The sequence below is a fragment of the Buceros rhinoceros genome, unplaced genomic scaffold, assembly GCF_000710305.1.
Source record: "Buceros rhinoceros silvestris isolate BGI_N320 unplaced genomic scaffold, ASM71030v1 scaffold16776, whole genome shotgun sequence".
NCBI classification, from domain to species: domain Eukaryota; kingdom Metazoa; phylum Chordata; class Aves; order Bucerotiformes; family Bucerotidae; genus Buceros; species Buceros rhinoceros.
The window spans coordinates 1,837-20,805 of record NW_010419478.1 but is presented as its reverse complement, the minus strand read 5'-3'; the positions used below and the strand labels follow the sequence as shown (position 1 = coordinate 20,805).

At 38.8% G+C, this 18,969-nt stretch overlaps 1 protein-coding gene across 1 annotated transcript in view; it reads right to left on the bottom strand.

The window, feature by feature from the left end:
* Window positions 1–1,467: 1,467 nt before the first annotated feature.
* Window positions 1,468–18,969, bottom strand: part of FBXW7 (F-box and WD repeat domain containing 7, E3 ubiquitin protein ligase) — a 19,035-nt gene continuing 1,533 nt past the window's right edge. Inside the window, exons 2-8 of the mRNA XM_010138942.1 lie at window positions 15,789–15,912; window positions 13,912–14,048; window positions 12,175–12,288; window positions 8,859–9,040; window positions 7,515–7,740; window positions 3,047–3,257; window positions 1,468–2,046 (exon numbers count right to left, since the gene is read on the bottom strand). Of these exons, the coding sequence (XP_010137244.1) occupies window positions 1,778–2,046; window positions 3,047–3,257; window positions 7,515–7,740; window positions 8,859–9,040; window positions 12,175–12,288; window positions 13,912–14,048; window positions 15,789–15,912 (1,263 nt within the window). The 3' untranslated portion in view covers window positions 1,468–1,777. The remainder of the gene's footprint in view (window positions 2,047–3,046; window positions 3,258–7,514; window positions 7,741–8,858; window positions 9,041–12,174; window positions 12,289–13,911; window positions 14,049–15,788; window positions 15,913–18,969) is intronic.

The following is an 18,969-nucleotide window of genomic DNA, read 5'->3' as shown; positions in this document are numbered from 1 at the left end:
GAGGGGAAAAAAAAAAGACATACTAACATGAAAAAACACATTTTATTGCACTTAAGTTATAAGAAAATAAAATTTCTAAGTGAATCAAACCATAGACACAATCCCTTTAAAGGTTGTTTTCCTCCATCATGTCAGGTTGTTACATAACTAAAATTAACCAACTGGAATCTGATTGTTTTAAATCAGACTATAAATAAAACAAAAACAAAGAAAAAAAAAGGAGGAAAAAAGATCGCCTAGGATACAGTGTTAAACCACTTTCACAGTTCAGCTTGAGTTGTGGCTCTTGGAGAATGAGGCAAACCGTTTGACTCTTTCGTTTCCCATTTCGTTTGCATGTGACATCTTTACAAAAACCCAAGTTTTTGCTCTGTCAGTTCCTCCCAGCAATAACTGTAACAGCTGTTTTTTCCTCAAATACTGTAAAACACTAAGACTGACCAGCAACTTTATTTTCATTTTTGTATTTTATAATATTTTTTAAAAATGTCGTCAGTTTTTTTTTTAAATGTATGTTCATTCCACTCACCACAGCCCTCACAAAGAAAAATTTCCCCACAGAACAGGCTGCAATAGCTTTGTTCTAAGGAATGTGTTTTAATTTTTGCCCAGAAAAAAGAAAATAAGCTTTGCACACACACTCAATTCTTTATTTGCAGGCAAACTTCACTCTTAATTGTCTGAAACTCTTCCACTCTCAGCCTCTTAGAGGCACAGTTGGCTCAAGTTTCAGTGGCAAAAAGTCTTTTTCTGTAACCAAACTAGAGCAAATTTGGAATTCAGTCTGGGACTAAAACGTCACAGCAGAAAAAAAAATAAAAAAAAATAATTTGCTTTTCTTTCTTTCATTTAGCAGCATAAATAAGTTTGGCCACTGGGAATACAGTACAGGGGTGGGACAACAATCCCGTAATTGAAGACCTACTTCTAGCACCAGCATTGCGAATTAAATCCATCAGAGGACTCTCAAAACCCAGGACAACTTGCCACCTCAGAGCAACTTATGCATTGAAGAGTGTAGATGGAAGCAACAGTAAATAGCGTAAACAGAGGCTAATACTGTGATTGACATTGGCAATGGTTGGCAAAAAAAAGAGGAGTAAAAGAATAAAAAGAAAAAGCTCTGATAAAACTGTACAAAACAATTCACAGTAATCGTTTAGCTTTCCCACCCCAGGAGTGGACTTTCTTGGTTTTGTTTGGTTTTTTCATTACAGATGCTCTCTAGTTTTTGAAAGTCAACCAGTGACGGCTCGCAGAGGTTGGCTGGAGGTTGTCCAGTTCAACCCCCTGCTCAGAACGGGGCTAAGGGACAGCGCGTTGCTCGGAGGGGCAGCCGCGACCCAGGGCGGCCCAGGGGTGCACGAGCAGGCTCGCCTGTGCAACTTCTTTCAAGATCTTTGTGGTAAAATAATCTGTTAATAAGAACTGTAACAATTTCCTTTTTTTTTTACCTCCAAATTACTCAAGTAAAGAAATAATTGCACCTGGCTTCATTTCAAAAGTTGTATTTTTGCAAAGCTGCCCTGGTCAAAAGTGTAACCTTTTTATGTGACGAGACAGTAAATGCTTCTCTTGTCAGTTACAGTTTGTCATCTTTGTCTTCTCCTTCGTAGTCTGTAGGTCTTTAGGATCTGTTGCCCCAAGCCAACATCCTGCACCACCAAGGACAAGGGATTTTTTTCCTTTTTCTTTTTTTTCTTTTTTCTTTTTTTTTTCAGGGGGAGGGAAAGGAGAACATCATCTACACGTTTGGACAAATTCATCTTTCTGCCCTTCACTTCATATCCACGTCAAAGTCCAACACCAGCAGCTTTGTTTCCTCAGTCCCGTTGCGGCTCCCAACCGCACACACTAGCTTTGTGTTAGAAGCTCTGATCCGCCACACGACGCCTCCACTTCCCCCGCTCTCCAATGTGACTAGATTTCGGATAAATTCACCCGTTTTCAAGTCCCAAAGTTTTACAGTCCCATCATCTGAGCTGGTAATTACAAAGTTCTTGTTGAACTGTAAACAGGTCACAGCACTCTGATGCTTGTTGGGACCTGTAACAGTAAACCAAAACATTTTTATTTGTCAGTAGAAAGCACTGTCACACAGCACCACACACAGAATAAATACAAAGCCCTTAGATGTATTAACTCGGTTTTTGTACATTAAAAGGTAGGGAAGCCTTGCCGTGCTTTCAGAAAGCGAATGTGGGGTTAGAAAAATGCCCCAGGATTTCCTCCTCTGTTACACTGATCTTGTTCTGTTGTGGACGAACAGTAGGGCAAGTGTGCTCTTGGACACCCATGAAAATGAACTTCACCGTCCAGAGTGAGGTGACCACTGTAAGTGCTGGGTCTCCCAGTCCCTTTGAAATGGTAGCAGGAGATTATTAGTAAATATTGACCGTTATACATGTCATATAAATATATCCTGTTACCAAAACAGAGTCTGCTTTACAGGGAAATTTAGTTTTCTGCTCCAGCCAGCGATGCCACACATGATATATGGGAACGGTACAAGACCTTTATTGGGGGAGACACAAAACGACGTGTTTGTATGCATGACGCCTGAGTGGCAACTGTCAAAGCGGAAACAAAAATCTTTCTTCTTACTGAAATGAAGAAAACATCTTCCGCTCGTTTCTCTTGATTTATTACAACAGACAGTGTACTTTGCCTCCCAATCCAATTAATCAGGAGGCTTTGAAGCATCCAAGTGACCCCTAAATAAATATGTTACCGACTGTTTTGAGATGTCATTTCCTACATATTTCTGAGGCTTATTAGGCTAATATACCCGTAGCAAATTGCTATCAGTCCAGACCATCTGCCTTTCATAATAGGCAAGTGATTTGAATTGATTACATTAAATACATTTTGTTCTTCTAATTCAGAGAAAGATCATACAGCTGTCATCAGAAAAATACTTAAGTTGTAAGTGGTCCATGCTTATTTCTTCATATGTAATAATTTGAAAGGGTTTTTTTTTGATATAGCATCTGCAGCACAGATTACTGCAGGCAGCTTGATTTCCAGGAAGACAGTTTAAGCTCACCTTGCAATGTCTGTAAACATTGTCCTGTTTTAATGTCCCAGATTTTGACTGTAGAATCGGCGTTCCCAGACACGAGTATATTGTCCTTGAGTTCCATTCCACTTGTGAGAGACTGATGGCCTGTTAGCGTGTGAATGCAGTTGCCTGTCTCCACATCCCAAACTCGGATGGAAGTGTCAAGAGATCCACTCACCACATGGATACCATCGAACTACAAGAAAGGCAAATCTATTACAAACAATTATATTAGGATCTTACAATGGCAGCTATTAAGCATTTAATTCACTAAACGCAACATTAGATACTATATATATATGTACGTATTAGGAAACTGCATTACAAAGTAAGAATTCAGTCTAAGCAGAGGTGACCACGTTTGATATCAGAGCAGGTGACGCATGGTCAGTGTAATTTCCTGTTGGGGACATGGGCTCTGAGGTACACAGCTGGAGGAGAAAGGCTCTGAACCCCTGCTCTTTCAAATGTACCACAACAGAATCCAGACTCTACTGCAGGGTGCAACAGTGAGAGAACATAGTTTTCCTAACAAGCCAAACCCGCTTTTCACAAGAAGTCAGAGGGATTTTTAAGCTGGAGAAAGGCAACAACATTAATCCAGAATCATCTACGCAAAAGCCAACACAGAAAAATGGAAGGAGTGCCACTGGAAAATTCTGGGTTTAGCCACTTTTTATAACCAGAATCATGTGCAGTAAGAAACTTTAACTTCCTAGTCAGTGTAGAGAAAGTCATACAGGCTAACATGGATGTCCAAATTCGTGGCATATATTACATATAAAATAAAAATACATAGAACATGAATGCATAGAGACAGATGAAACACTTCTGATCAAGAGGACTGAACCTGAACAGGTAGAGAATATAAAGGTGGAAAGTAACTAACTTGAGAGTGACAACAACATGGGCGTCTGGAATTCTCAGAGAAAAAAAAAAAAAGGGAAAAGAGCAGTAGACTATAACCAGTGGGCTTCAAGGAGGAATACGTCAATAACTTGAGCCTTCCTTCTCATAAGGTTTTTACATCTCCATTCTCTGGGGAAGGAAGAGTTCAGGAGAGTTGGCTCTTTCGTTAAGACACAAACTATCCTTGTGAGAAGGAAAGATAGGAAATGTAGTAAATGACCAAGACCCACTTGGCTGAAGCACAAGGAATTGTCCAAGAAGTAGAAACTAGCTCAATAGCTGTGTTTAAAAGAGCATACTGGGACAAAGTCAAGTCAGAAAGGCAAGGCACGGAACACGATCAAATTAGTGAGAGCTGTTAAGGATGATAAAACAATATTCTCTAAAGAAAAAAAAAACAAAACACACCACACCTTCCCCCCCCAAAAAAACCCAAAAAGCCCCCCCCAAACAAAAACAACTAACAACAGGAGGAAGGTCAAAATAAAAAAAGCGTTTTTATGTTCAGTGGGAAGGAAGCACCAAGTGAGGCCAGTTATTTAACTTTTTTCCTTCAGTCCTCAGCCATCTGCGTGTAGGCTCACAGCACTAACACCACTGACAACTGAGTACAAGCTTTTGCTAGAATGGGAGAAAAAAAACACATAAGGCAAGTTGTTTTAAGACAATCTCAGAGACATCTGCTACTGTCTTTGAGAACCTGTGGAAGACAGACAAGTTTCAGATGGCAAATACAATTCCTTTCTTTATTGAAGGAGATGATAATGGGAGATGGGGAATTATGGATCGGTCAGCCTTGCTCGAATTTCCAGAAGGAACTAACAAAGAATCAATCTGGTTGTAAGCCCTTAGCAATGTGGTAAGTAGCAGCAAATATAGATCTGTGGGAAAATGATCTTAACCAATATGATTTTATTTCTGAGACAGAGTAAAAAGCTATGTGAAATAGCAGCTATCTTGGTTGTATTTTTTACGAAGAGGGAGACAACTTTAAGGCAGGGATGCTCTTCTGTTCAGAAATTTGTTCACAGCATTATTAGAGGTATCAGAAAGAATTCCAGGGTGGGGGTCTTGGCATTTAGTATTTTCATTAGGATTTGGGTGACATTTGAAATGATAGAACTGAGCCAAAGCCAAGAGTGTAAAAGTCAAGAGAAAATTGTAAAGACCTGGACTTGGCAGGGAATGAATGAAAGTACAGCTGCAGCCTGGGAGAGTGAAGGCCGGGCAGGAACCTTTGTTATACCTCGGGCGATCCGGCACTGCTCCTCCATGTAGACTGATTGGTATCTAATAATGGCAAAGAACGAACCCAATTAAGGGAACTCAACTATCTGAGCCTGCTTCTTTTTATAAAACCTGCAGAAAAGTAACACCTTAGACCTATCTCTACAGTCAAACATGGTCAAGCGTGGCACCCAGGTTAAAAAGAATGTAGAGAGGTGACTGGCACGTACAGACTGGTTATCTGCATTGTGTTTCTGGTGAAAATATACTAAAAAAATGACACTCCGCTACCTGCAATAGGAATATGCTCTCTAAGGCATATAAAAAAAACTTCCCACTTCTAATAAGCATTGATAAGACTTGGACTGGAATTTTCCATCCTGTTCTGGGCACCCTGCTTTCAAAAGAGGATGCCAACTATTTGAGTTCAGATACAAGTCCAGCAGAACTTGTTGGGTGGAAACACTACAGATCATTTTTCTTTCCTAAACAGAATTAAACCTGACTGATGCAACAAATTTTGAATTCTTTTACCCCTTTCCACAAACGAATTGCATTCCATGTACACAAGGTATTCAGAAAGAGAGCTTTAAGGGTGGGCATCAAGGCAGACTTTAATATTGCTATAGCCAGCCAGACAACGGTTTGGATCGATGGTTGAGCTCTTATCCATGAATCCTGAGAATCTATGGAATACTCTAAAGGCAGCTAAGAAAGAGTAAGAAAACACATGGCAGTAGTCTTCAGCTGCTGCATAGAGATTTCTGGAAAATGTTAGGGTGTCTACCAATAGAACCTGCCGTGGAGCAGGGACAGCGAGAACTGGCAGGGTATTCACCCTGGTTATTACAGAGGTTCTGCCTTTCGGGGGTATTTCAGGCCAAAAGGCAGGAGCTCACCATGCAGTTCTAAACAATTTTTCTGTCCTAAAACTGTAAGCACCTGTAGCCTCCTGCCTTCCACCCCACCTGCCAGAGTTTGTTTCAGAATGCCAAGTTCCATTTATAAGGTGTAAACAGTATTGGTGTGTAACATAACCTAATTATTTGACCCATTATTATTACAGTATCAGAGCAAGACATGAATATTCATAAGCCAAACCAAGAGCCACTGGTGAAGATAAGGCAGAAAAACATAACACTGTTCTCCAACTCCCCTAGATGAAATACTACCTTTGCAATATTTTTAAGAGGGAGGTAGGTAGGTAGGTAGTACAGCATTTTAAAACTTGCTTGCTGCTTGTCTAGAGAATACTCCTCAGCATACGCATGTAAGAGAAGGGCTGGAGATTTTTGATAAATTTTACTGCATTTTTTGGGAAAGGAAAGCAATTAGGTGTTTTGTTCATGTTTAATCTATTATGGTGAGATACACATTATGGTAGATACACTTTATGAAAAATGTCTTTAGCACTGAGCTTCACTTTCTGAGCCACAAACCAGAGTAGTTACATGTCAAATGCAATTTCCCGATTTTGAACTGTCTTTGTTTGTTTATTTTTCAAGTCCTGCCAGACTGTGGCGAGAACAGGCACAAGCATGAAATTAATTTCTTTCGCCTTTCAACACTTGGAAGTGATGCTTTGACTCTATGAATAGACAAGATGATCTTTTGGGTTAGTAAAGGCACGAATTGTCTACATGAGGTCTATGTGTATCTTTGCCAGCTTAGTTCTGATGAGCAATCCGGGTGACTGGTAGGCAAGAGAGTCACACCACAGAGCAGAACCATAATAACCTGCATCTATAATAACACATCTCTGTTGACAAAGCCTCACGGTTGTAGATCTGGCTGCTACTCAGAGAAGAGGAAGTAGAAGGCTGGAAATTTACATCAGAACATTAAAATTTTAGGTTCAGCCTTACTGTGAAATACAGTTTGGAACTGGAAGCTGGGACTACAAAATAAGGATAAACATATGTGCATAATTCAGAACATTAATCCAATGGGCTTTTGGGAACATTTTAAATTACTATATAATCTGATTTATTTAAAACAGTAAGGTTAGAATTTCTTTGGGGAAAGCAAAAACATAGCTCCAAAATACATGCAAGATTTTCAAAAAAAACCCCCAACCAAACAGCCCAGCAAGCCAAAAAACTACTTAACTTCCTGGTATAGGTACTTGGGCTTTAAGCGTTGTATTTTCTAAATTAAGACAACATATAATCAGTGTAACAAAATGACATAGACGCTTCTCAAGTCTTGTGGCCTGGAAAATTCAGGAGTAGGTACCTCTAATTTAATAACCAAGGTAAAATACACTGACTTTAAATGTTACTTAAGGAAACTAAAGCAGCAGATGAGAATCGCGTACCTGTAATGAGTAGACTCTGTTAGTATGCCCTTGCAGTGTGTGCAGACAGGTCTCTGTCTCTGGATCCCACACTTTGACCATAAAATCATATGCACCACTTACAACCCTTCTGCCATCATACTGAACACATCGAACCGCAGCTACGTGGCCCATCAGAACGTGCAAACACTGGCCCGTCTCTATGTCCCAAACTCTCAGGGTAGCATCTCGAGACCCACTGACCACTCTGGAGAAACAAGAAAACCCATCCTGTACTTAGCACTGGACATAAAAGTATTAGAACAATTACACCTGGATATAAATCAGTTATGAGTTTTAATTTGGGACATTAGATAGCATTAGTCCACTAGGCACCAAAGATCAGGTTTGACATCACAATGTATTAGTGTCACAAATGACTTGACTATTATTTTTGCCTTGCTCTACTCGCCTCCTGAGGATCTGTCTATTTGATATAACGAGCGATCAGTTCTTAAAAAGGCACTTCATTCCTGAACAGCAACACGATGCTGTGAGAAATTATGTGGACTGCTGTATCTAGCTATGAAAGTTTATGAATATGCTGAGCTCCAGACAGTGCTATGAGCGTTCTGGTTTAATGACTGATATATATATTATATTATATACTGATATATATATATATAACATTATCAGTCATTATATCAGTGATTGTAACAATTAAACAAGGAAGACATTTAGAAGTTTTACTTTTAGCAAAGTAACAGTTATTCTGCTTGGTTTGTTTTCAGTTTATACTTTTAAGAGCTTTTTTAGAGAAGAACAGAAATGAGAAGGAATTAGTATTAATGGAATTGATAAAGACTGCATCATTCTTCAAAAAAGAAGAAATGCCACCAACAGGCACTCTGTCCACAGCGCCATACCACAGTCAAGTAAAAGAGCTTTGCCAGTGTTCACTGAATAATGACGTGGTTCGCTACTGCAGAAATTGTAGTAAGTTAAACTTTAAGGAAAATACCGCAGCGACAATACTTAAAAGTCATTTTGTAAAATTAGTAAAAGTTTGTAGCATTGACAAAAAGAAATTATTCAGAGCGTGGGAGACTGGATCGCAGTGTAACAATTAGTTTTGAAATAACACAGAATGTGACTTTATAAAGTACAGGACTCAATTTTCTGTTCTTTAATTAATACTCTTATGCTTTTGCTTCAATTAATCATCTCCTCTGTTGTGTTGGTTTGTGTTAGTTCAGTTTAAACGCTTCGTCTGCTTTGTATTTCAGTCAAAGTTGGACGAGGTATCCAAGTTGAACAAGCATCTTCTGGGAACACAAACGTAAATTACAAGCCAAACTGTGGCGGTAGCTCTGGACAAAGCCTTACCTTTTCTCATGGAGATGCATGCAACGCACCGTGGATGTGTGTCCGTACAAGGTGTGTATGCATTCTCCAGTCTCAGCGTTCCACACTTTCAACGTTCGGTCTGTAGATCCACTGATGATGATATTGTCCCTCATCTGTGATGACCAGACTCCGCCTGTGTGACCAACCAGCGTTCTCAAACACTAAAAAGAAATATTTGGCTTGGTTACCCTTTTGACAGAGTTGAATGGAGACTAAAGACAAAGTAATCCACGAGGTAACAGCAGTCTCTTATAGCAAGTGGCAGATGACCTCTAAAGACTATTTTATGTTTGAACAAAAAAATCCCACCTTTTAGAAAACCATCATCAAATTTCTTGCTCCACTGTTGGTACCTAGACCTTAAGGAATTTTCTCTATAATCTTCCCCTTGATAAAAGAAACTGTCTTTCCAAATTTCTCAATACGGACGTGTTTTACAGTCAGGAGGCCATTTTCCTGGCCTTTTTTTTGCGTCACTGCAGGTTTTCCAATAGCTTTTTGAAGCATAGGTAAGTGTTAGAACTGGAAAAAGCACTCACTCAGTTTTATCACCACCCTATAAACCATATAGTCTTACTGTGTTTTTCTGTTTGTTTATCCCAGAAACATCACGTTCTGTAAGCTACAAGATCAATACCGCAAAATCACATTTCAAAACTTTTAAAGGCTTTACTGCTGCCCAAGATAGAATTCCGCACTACATAAGCACAGCCTACCTTCTTTCATCCCAAATGTATGGCACGATTTCTCACTGTCTACTGAGAGTGCTTGCTCACACCTACTTCTATAAAACCCCCATCGCTCTGGACCAGCGGCTTGCCTCCATCTCTCAGCCTGTATCCCTTACAAGTAACAACTATATATACTCTCTCACCAGGCAGCAATAAGTGCTAATTAGCGAAGACAAGAGGTCCTTGCAAGACCCCTCTAGAAAGATATTCCAGGAAGATTCTGCATTTACATTAACAGGATCTCTGTAATTACCCACTTTCTAACCTATTTAGATATGCGCTATGTTGATTTTTGCATTGCTCCATTTTCTTCCATTATGTCATGGGGATACAGTCCTGCAGTGCCATATCATAGCCATCTATTTCTGCACTGTTATTTTTACCAGTCAAACCTGTAACTGCACGAGAAAAGAGGTCAGGACAGTTTGATGATCTCTTTTTTTGCAATCTAATGCTAAGTGGCATTAATTGGCGTGGCCTTCCTTTAACTGTTAGTTGACTCTCGACATAGTCAAATATTTTTTATCTGAGATAATATATCCTGAATACCCAGTCTTTCATTTTACTCCATTTAAATATCGACATGTTTTAGCTTTCCAGCTCCCCTTTGGATCTTCTCCCTCCGCTCATACCTTTTGAAAAAACACCAATTTCACCCCACAGGTTACTTTACGAAAAAAAATCATCAAAGACAGGTTATCTGGATCAACTGTAATAAGAAAAAAACATAACTTCAGTAGTTGTTGTTTAACAACCTTGTGAGTTTCTGCTGAAATTAAGTGTTCTATTATCACTGCATGCTGTATTTCTACCACATGAATTTTCTCCCAAAATAAGTATTTTTTTCTGCATCAGTGACAGTATACTAATCTGTTAATATCCTGTTCTTTCTAACATCTTTGAAGAAGCCTTGCTTTTTTGCTGTACATAGATTTCCTGTTCTTTAATATTTTTTACCAGTCTTCTGCAATTTCTGGCTCCTAGCTTAATTCAAATCCATCTTTTTCGGTTCGTATCTATTATTCACTTTTACAGTTCCCTTTTTTTAATTTCAACCGATTTACTCATATTTTAAGAAATCATCCTTCTAAAGCAGTGAGAACACAGAATCCTTATTTTGGGCTTTACATCTGTCAAGGGAATTATTTAGTCATGTTCATTTGCACAAACCAACCTTTAGGGGTTTTTTATTTTATTAATTCTTCAGCATCAGTGAACATCAGGGCTCATACAGCAGTCTTCCATGTTTCATATGCGATTTCTGGCTCTCTTCAAGGTTTGGCGTAAATAGTCACCCTAGCATTTGTAATTACTTTCAAAAAATTACTGAACAGGAATTGTTAAGTCATGCTGCTATGACCAACTTTATCTATTTAAAGGAACATTTTGTTTTTGAGAGGGTGGCAAGTACAAAAGAAGTATTTTTCATTTAAGTTTAGGTTGCCCTTTTAAATTTAAAAATGTCAATTTCAATATGGGTTCATTCACTGGACAGTTTGTTGTAGGGAAGCCAACAGAGGCAGGGGCAGGCTGCCTACTGCTTTTAATTTTATTCTTCCCCGCAGTAGTATTTACAATCCCGTCAAGGATCTTCTAGGCATGCAAAGACAAACGCTTAATACATTCAGCTTCAACATTACAAAGTGGAAACCTTTTACATCTTAAACCTTTTACATCTTAAACCTTTTACATCTTAAACCTTTTATCCACAATCGCTGTCCCGTTGTTCAAGTAGCCATATCATTAAAACAAAGCTAAGTGCATACAATACTAGTCTGGAAGGAAAAAGTAAAGTACTGTTTCCCTGAGGTCTTTTCTATATCCTTGGAGCGTGGTCAGTCAGTCACCTTAAAACAAAAACTCCGTGTGCCGAGTAGCTGTGATGTTCTAACATCAGTGAAATGTTCAGTACTGTCTTTTTGACTGCACATACTGTTTTGCTTCTCTAAGCCAAAATCAAATTATTGAAGCTTATTAAATTCCTGCCTGAGCTGGATCTAATTTAATAGGAAATATTTAAACCTAAAGCAAGTTACTTTTCTTCTGGGTTTTTTTTTTTTTTGGTGGTTCAGCAATATGCAGCTTAGAAAGAAAAACAAACGCTATTTGAAATCAGAGGCAGTAAAACGAACACCCCATTTCAGTAACTTGAAAACCACAGAAAGAATGCTATAAGGCAAGTAAGAAAGGGAGATCCAGAGGGGTATAAGCAGGCTAAATTAAGCTTTAAGGAAGATAAAGTAACATTTCTGTCCAAATTCTTCAGAATCCATGTCACAAACGACTTCACAAGAATAGCAGAATTGCCAGGAGAACAAGGATATATGCCAACGGTAACACGAGCAGCATTGCAATTTCACATCAAGGTGACTTTTTTGAACTAGACCAGTTTCTGTGTAGGAAAAGATGACCCAAATGTTTACCGGCACTTTTTCCTATTCTTGCACCAGACAGGACTAAAGACCACCCTGCGGTGCGGTCTGAAGGCACAGCAGCATTTTTGACATACCAGTGCTGTATCTGTAGCTCACTTCCTATGGAATCCAGCGAAATATCTGACTTACCTTGCCTGTAACCGCTGACCACACTTTCAGGGTGTTGTCATCAGAGCCGCTCACTATTCGGTTCCCACAGAACTGAAGGCATGTGATCACGTGGTCATCATGGCCTTTGAGCACCTGATGATAAAGAACATAAAAATGTATAGTCGGCATTCAAGGCAGAAGATTAGAGAGGAGCAGGAGAAACAAAATGCTCTTCTGATTCATAAATTATAAAATGCTAGGGTTGCTTCAATAATAATAAGGCCCCTTAATCCTGTGTCAAGTCTAATTTACTGCCAGCTGGGACCAAAGAAGGTATTTTCCTTCTTCCATGGAGTGATACTGCATTGTTTAGCAAGCACACAGCAGTTATTGTACGCCTCTTGAAAGTACCAGGAAAAATCACTGCTGAAGGTAGGTTAAACTAGTAACTGGACATTGCAAAAATTCCTCTGCACCTATTTCAGCTCTTTGATTTTTCAGTTGAGTTACATTTACCTTTTAGGGCTTGTTTCTATCTTGAACAAAAAGGATGGGGTTGTATTATTTGCTGCAAAATGTATTTTGGTGGTCAAGGCTGACTATATGTATGTTTTTTCTTTACCAGCCAAGGAGCACCAAAGCAAAAAACTAGAAAACTGCTAACTCAATTAAATGCAAACAAAAGCGATAATTTAATGTGCTGGAAAAGTGGATTGTAATATTGCATTATGGAGGTGGGATTTTCAATGCTTGATCTGGGAAAAACTGCAATACAGTATATTTTGCTGCATTACAGCAAAAAAATCCCTATCAGAATATGCAGGATGAGGAATTTTTTATTTATGATATCTGAACACTTTCAAGATGTTCATCAAAGTGAAATGGGCATCTGGATAATGCCTGAGGCTGTAATTTTAATAATAATTCCAAGACAACTTGATGTGGCGTATCAAGGCAAGAAATACAGAGCCATCGCCAGAAATGTACATAAGTCACGGTCAAATAAACAGCAGGATATAGCCATAGGTTTTCCATGGCATTTTTTTTTGTTCTTACTTTTATTGTTTTGTTCTACAGCAATAAAGAAAACAGGCAAGCTGCTTTAAAACCTTAAAAGGCTGTGAATATGGGTTTTCTTCATGTTTCTGACTGCTTGTTCAATATCAGGTTTAATTAGACCGTTGCCATTTTATTTTACAAAACGTTTTGAAGTATTGCTTCATATCCTAACACTGGGAAAGATGCAATGATAACATATCAATGTCATTAAAGAATTTCAATGTTTTAATAAACAGAAAGAATCTTAACACAGAATGAAGTTACTGTCTTGTGCTGCTCAATTTAAAACAGTAAGTATAAAAATAAAGCACAGAATAATTGTGGAGTATTTTTATGCTGTGACATGGCCCAGCTCTATAAATACACACATACGTACACGCGTGTGTATGCTTAACTTAAATATAGGTATTTCCAATCATGTTTCTGAGATTATCTGTATCAAAAAGACAGGCATATTTATAGGACTTCGAAAGTTGTGCAGAATTTTTTAGACCAGCAATGAAAGAATTCTGCTGTATGACAAATCACATTCTGATTTGCTAATATGGTGCTCAGAAATTAATTTAAACCTAGGGTAAGCTAAAATACAGGGTTTTTTTTCTTTAACAATACATTGCTTTTTGTGCATGGATAGTCTGGCTTGTCTGAAGGAAAAAAACCAACCTACGAGTTGATCTTGCTTTGTTCATGGCACCATGCACATAGCTCAGAACCTACCTTAGGCGATTTAAGTTCTCCTCGCCGCCAGTTGGTATCAATCCTGTGTTGTCTTATGTAGGCGCTTTTCCATGGACTGTGTATAAAGCCTGGTTTTATTACTTTCCTCCTCTTGATATGTAATGGTTCATCAATCCCTAAAATGACAATTAAGAAAAGGGGGATGAGGAGTGATGAGGACACCTCAAACAAAACAACTTCTCTCCCTTCCAAACCTTTTCAGTGACCTCTTCATTTAACACTGCATTGACGTAACAACCTCCCTCACGCCAATACTTGCACGATACCACCCTGCTCCTCAGTTCTTTATATTACATCTCTCCTTGTTGTTTAAGCATTACTGTAATCACGCCTGAAAATGCTCCTTGCTGGTGATCTACTAGCTTGGTTTCAGATCCCCCTTTCTGAGGCAGTGTAGCAGAATATTGCCTTTTTCAAATGGGTAGTGTTCAGCAAACTCCATAATCAGTTGCATGCTCATTTTGGAACCCTTAAAAAACTAAATTTCTTTTGTCTGTGGTTGGCCTTTCTGGTCACCCACCCTTAAGTTCACCGTGACTCTTGATATTAGTGAGCTTTTAATTCTTTCCCTGATTTGAAAGGCTGTGTGCTTTTGGCATTGTCTTCTCCTGGCTAGAATTTTAAGTATAGCTATGCCCTTTCTGAATTGACACTTAAGCGGTAGTGCTTTGTTTTAAGCCTTGCTACTACAGATACGGCTATTTTTTTCCCCAATTCTCTCATCCATATCTCCGCGCAGCTCCTCTCTCCACCGCATCTCATTAATAGCAAGAATCTTGTCTCTTGCCAGTATGTGGATTTCACTCTTCTGCCTTTAGCCTCTTCTCGGTGTCTCTGCAAGTCTTGAATTAACTTCTCCTTTGTATTCCTGAGCACCTCACTAAGTCTAACAGCCTACAATACCGTTTTGTTTGTCTGTGCTCTCATGCCTGTCCATATTTATTTTAACTTCTAAGCTCACAAATGTAGGCTCGTTCCCCTGTTGACCTTCTCCTTTTTTCTCACTCTGTACTCTCAATGCATTTTCACTGAAATTTGTAAGAGGAGAATCTTTAGAAAGGATTTAAGAGGCTAGACACCTGGTTTCCATTGCAAAAGGACACTAATTAATTTAGGTGCCTTTACAAATAGCCAGGTACATTCACATTATCATGTTTTTTAAAACCCTTTGCATCAACCTCTCTCAAGTTCTTGTCTCCCTACTTGGAGGCAGCCTGGCAGGGCTCTGTGTTTGCCTGTGTCCAAGAGGGATAGGGATACTGCTCTGAGATCACATGCATGTGCCCTACTCCCCAGAACAGCCTCCTTGTTCATATAACTCTCCTTAAAACTAAAAGCTTACGTTCCTCATGTGCTCAAATATGTGGGTACTTTCCTCGGAGCCTTTTTACGCCCATTCCTACTACTGCTAAACCACTGCATCTTCTTGATTTGGCACAAGCAGGTGACAGCCGTGTCTTCTGCATTATGTGTCCCTCTCTAAGTGATCAAGTTAGCACCTTCTCCCCCTACTATGTGCCATTTCCTATCTATACATAATCCTTTATACATCTATCTCAGCTCTTACTTTGAATACAAATAACCCTTAAAAAGCAAAAATAATTGTATTTTTAAAACATACACCTAGTGTACTTTATAAATAGGATGCACAAACTTAACTCTAGTTTCATTTTTAATATTCCAAGGATTATTTCTGCTTCCTACTTTCAACACATACCACACAGCTCAAAGCATCACCAGCAGTAAATTTAAAGTCACATGAATTGCCTTCATAAAACTTTAAGCTTATTATGTATCTGCACTTTTTATGACAGCCACACTTTGACCATTACACCCATCTTTTTGCTCGGTCTTACCCTCCTCTTTGCATTTCTCTCTCCAGAGAAGATTATCTTCAGCCAGAATTCTCCAGTAACGACACGTCTGGGCTGCCTGCAGAAGGTCCCTGGGTTCCAGGAATGACAGCACATACAGTGCCAGCTGTAAAAAAACAAAAAGAAAGTGTATTTTCTGCATTGCTTTTGAAAGGAAAAGTGAGATAACTCCAAGTATTATCATGCATCAGGGGCTGAAATACAGAAAATTGAATCAATAAATTATTAAACAATTCCAAAAACCGTTAACAGAGTTTATTCCAGTGGGCTCATGAAAGTGTAACAATCATCTTAAGTAACTAAATCCATACAGATCACATCAGAAATGATTCTTGTATTTACAAGAAAGTAGAAGTCAGCTGAAATCGCTATCATCTTTTTTAAAAATGTAATCCACATTACTGTGAAACAGTAACAGAATATTGCTAAAAACCTGTTATTTTACCTAACAAGTATATCAAAAGTTATTTTGAGAGTTTAACTAGCAAGTACACCACTCACCATGTAAATAAATACGAAAGTATGTTGTGATGTGTAACATCACTCAGTACGCCTGAGAACAGAAAAAGTAAAAGCGGCATGCACTCGAGTTCAAAAGCACTCTGCAGCTGGGGGAAGGCAGCCTATGTAAAGCCCATTTTCTGGTTAGAACACACACACACACACACACACACACACACACACACACACTCTCCTAAGTGGTATTACAGAGAGTTTAATGGACTGGGATGCAGAACGACTGAAGCTGAAGTATGTAACTTCGATACTGTACTGTACCAAAAACATATGGGGAATCTCAATCAGCACCGGAAGATAGACATAAGATGTACTTTTCCATATGACAAGATTAAAGGTTATTGGCAGAATTCAGACCTCAGTTGACTGAGCCAAGCAATATAATGACCGTGATAAAAACTCCAAACTCTTCACAAGTATATTCAGATGTATTGAAGTCTTCAGCAGGGAGAGAGGCATCTAAAACACAATCTAAAATACAAGGACACCGATCCTTAAGGGTACGATGACCAAGTACAGCTGTTCTACTTAACATCAACAATGCACCTCTACAGTCGTGGAAAATAAAAGTATAACCTGCAGCAAAGTCCCTTCAATGGCTAAAAACTCTGCAGAGAGAACAATATCGATAAAAAGTGATGCAGAGAACAGCTTACATGTGCTGAAAGAGGAGGTCTTTGTCAGTTAACTAATAGGATGCAAAAGTTGTCAGGGAGATCAGATCATCCACTTTTATTCCTGCTTGACATATCTTTTTGTGTTTAGGATTTTTTATTGAATTTTTAGCTGAAGTTATGATGCGTATAAATAGAATCTGCCCTCCAAAGCAGCGTAACTGAAATTCAGTAAGCAAGTCATAACCATAGGCTGTTGACCTCAGCACATTTTTGACCTTATTATGTGAGAAACATTTACTTTCAGTAATCTAGACCAGCCAGTGACTGAGCAGGAAATAAAAATTCAGCATGCTGGAACTATTTGCATTTCAACTGCACACACACCTTGTTTGCTAGTCATCACCTGCAGCTCACACTGAGCATGCAGGACTCCATGTCTGAAGAATCTGTCGTGAGGTATGCATTAGATCCCACACGTGCCCTAGGCCATAACGCTTAGGAACCTTCCTTCTGCACCTACCCAGTGAGTCAGCGTTTAGGATCTGGTGCAAGACTCTCTATTACACGAGCAACAACTGTACCTGTGCTTTTAGTCTTTGTCTTAATTCATGGTGTGTAATATTATTTAAGAAGTGCTGTTTCTTAACACGCATCAGACAGTCCTGCATGCAGCAAGACTCAAGCGCGAAAGAGATCCTTTCCATTTTTGCTAGATGTTCCTTAACTGACAGCAGAGTTTACTTTAAACTTCACTTATCATATGCATACAGATATGGATGCTGGCTAAGACGGTGTTAATTAAAACCTGCCAATCAACTGATTCTCAAACAGGTTGCATATTGGTGACGTTAATTTTAGACTGTTTTTATCTAAATAATCATCAAGGGTCAATACAGCCCACAGCTGACTTTAAGATCAGCAGCACACAGAAGATATCATCTTTTTGTCTCAGCTCATGGATCTAGTTAAAAGAAAACTTCAGGTAGCAAAGCCCTGACTTTTGACCCAGCTCTATAGCAGTCACTTGCCTTTTTCTTCACTCGTTCACAGTACCAAGAAAATTCCTGTGGCTGATTTCAGCAAAACTCCTAATCTGTTGTTTTCTAGTCCTGGTTTTCACAAACAAGTAATTTCAGCAATGATTTCTAAAGTCTCAGCAAGAAAACGGAAGTATTCATTTCAGATTGCTTGACTGCATGTTTCCTCAGGAGGAAAGCAAACATTTTCTTGGTTATTCAGATTTTATGTTACTGTCTTTGCACTGCTGAAAATGTTTTTGAAGAAAAGCCCTCCTGTCCAAATTATCTTCTTGTTCTGGCTAGGTAATCAAATCACTGCATTGCATCCAACAGCACTGGAGATAACTGCCAGATGTTAATGCGGAGCGACAACTCACGAGAGCGTGTTTTCACAGGATGCTGACTTTGATAGGGAAGCCTCTTTAAAGAATTACTGACCCTAACAACTTGTTCTTGCCCCCACAGCTCAGTTCATCACCCCTACTGCAGCCAGCATTAAGTAGTTGGAATCAGCGTCACTTAGACAATCTTGTTGAAAAATGGTCCTAAAAAAGGAGAGGAGATGGTTGAGTTAGCTTGATGGGTATTTTTTCTTTAACTCAGTTGATTTTGGTGGCAGTGACTAGGGGTTAGGAAGCCAAAATCATTTAAGCCAGTTTTACTGGTGAAGTCAGCCTTTCATGAAGCTAAACGCTTGACAATATTCTGGTTTCAAGAGGCAAGAAAAACCACTGAAAATTAAACTCAAGTACCTCACAATGAAGTCAAGAAACATAAATGAAAAATAAAGTTTTACGCTAAATAGTGTATCTATCTTTTCTGTGAAGAAATTGCTAAAACTGGAATTATAACATGATCGTTAGTAAACAGGAAATCTAGACCACTGGTTGTACCTGAATTAGTTTTGCCATTAAATCATGCAAAGACAACTGAGCTGAGAATTACTGTTATTGGTTCTGTATTAATTTTCCAGACTTAATGGATGCAGAAGTGGCAAAGTATATAAATCTT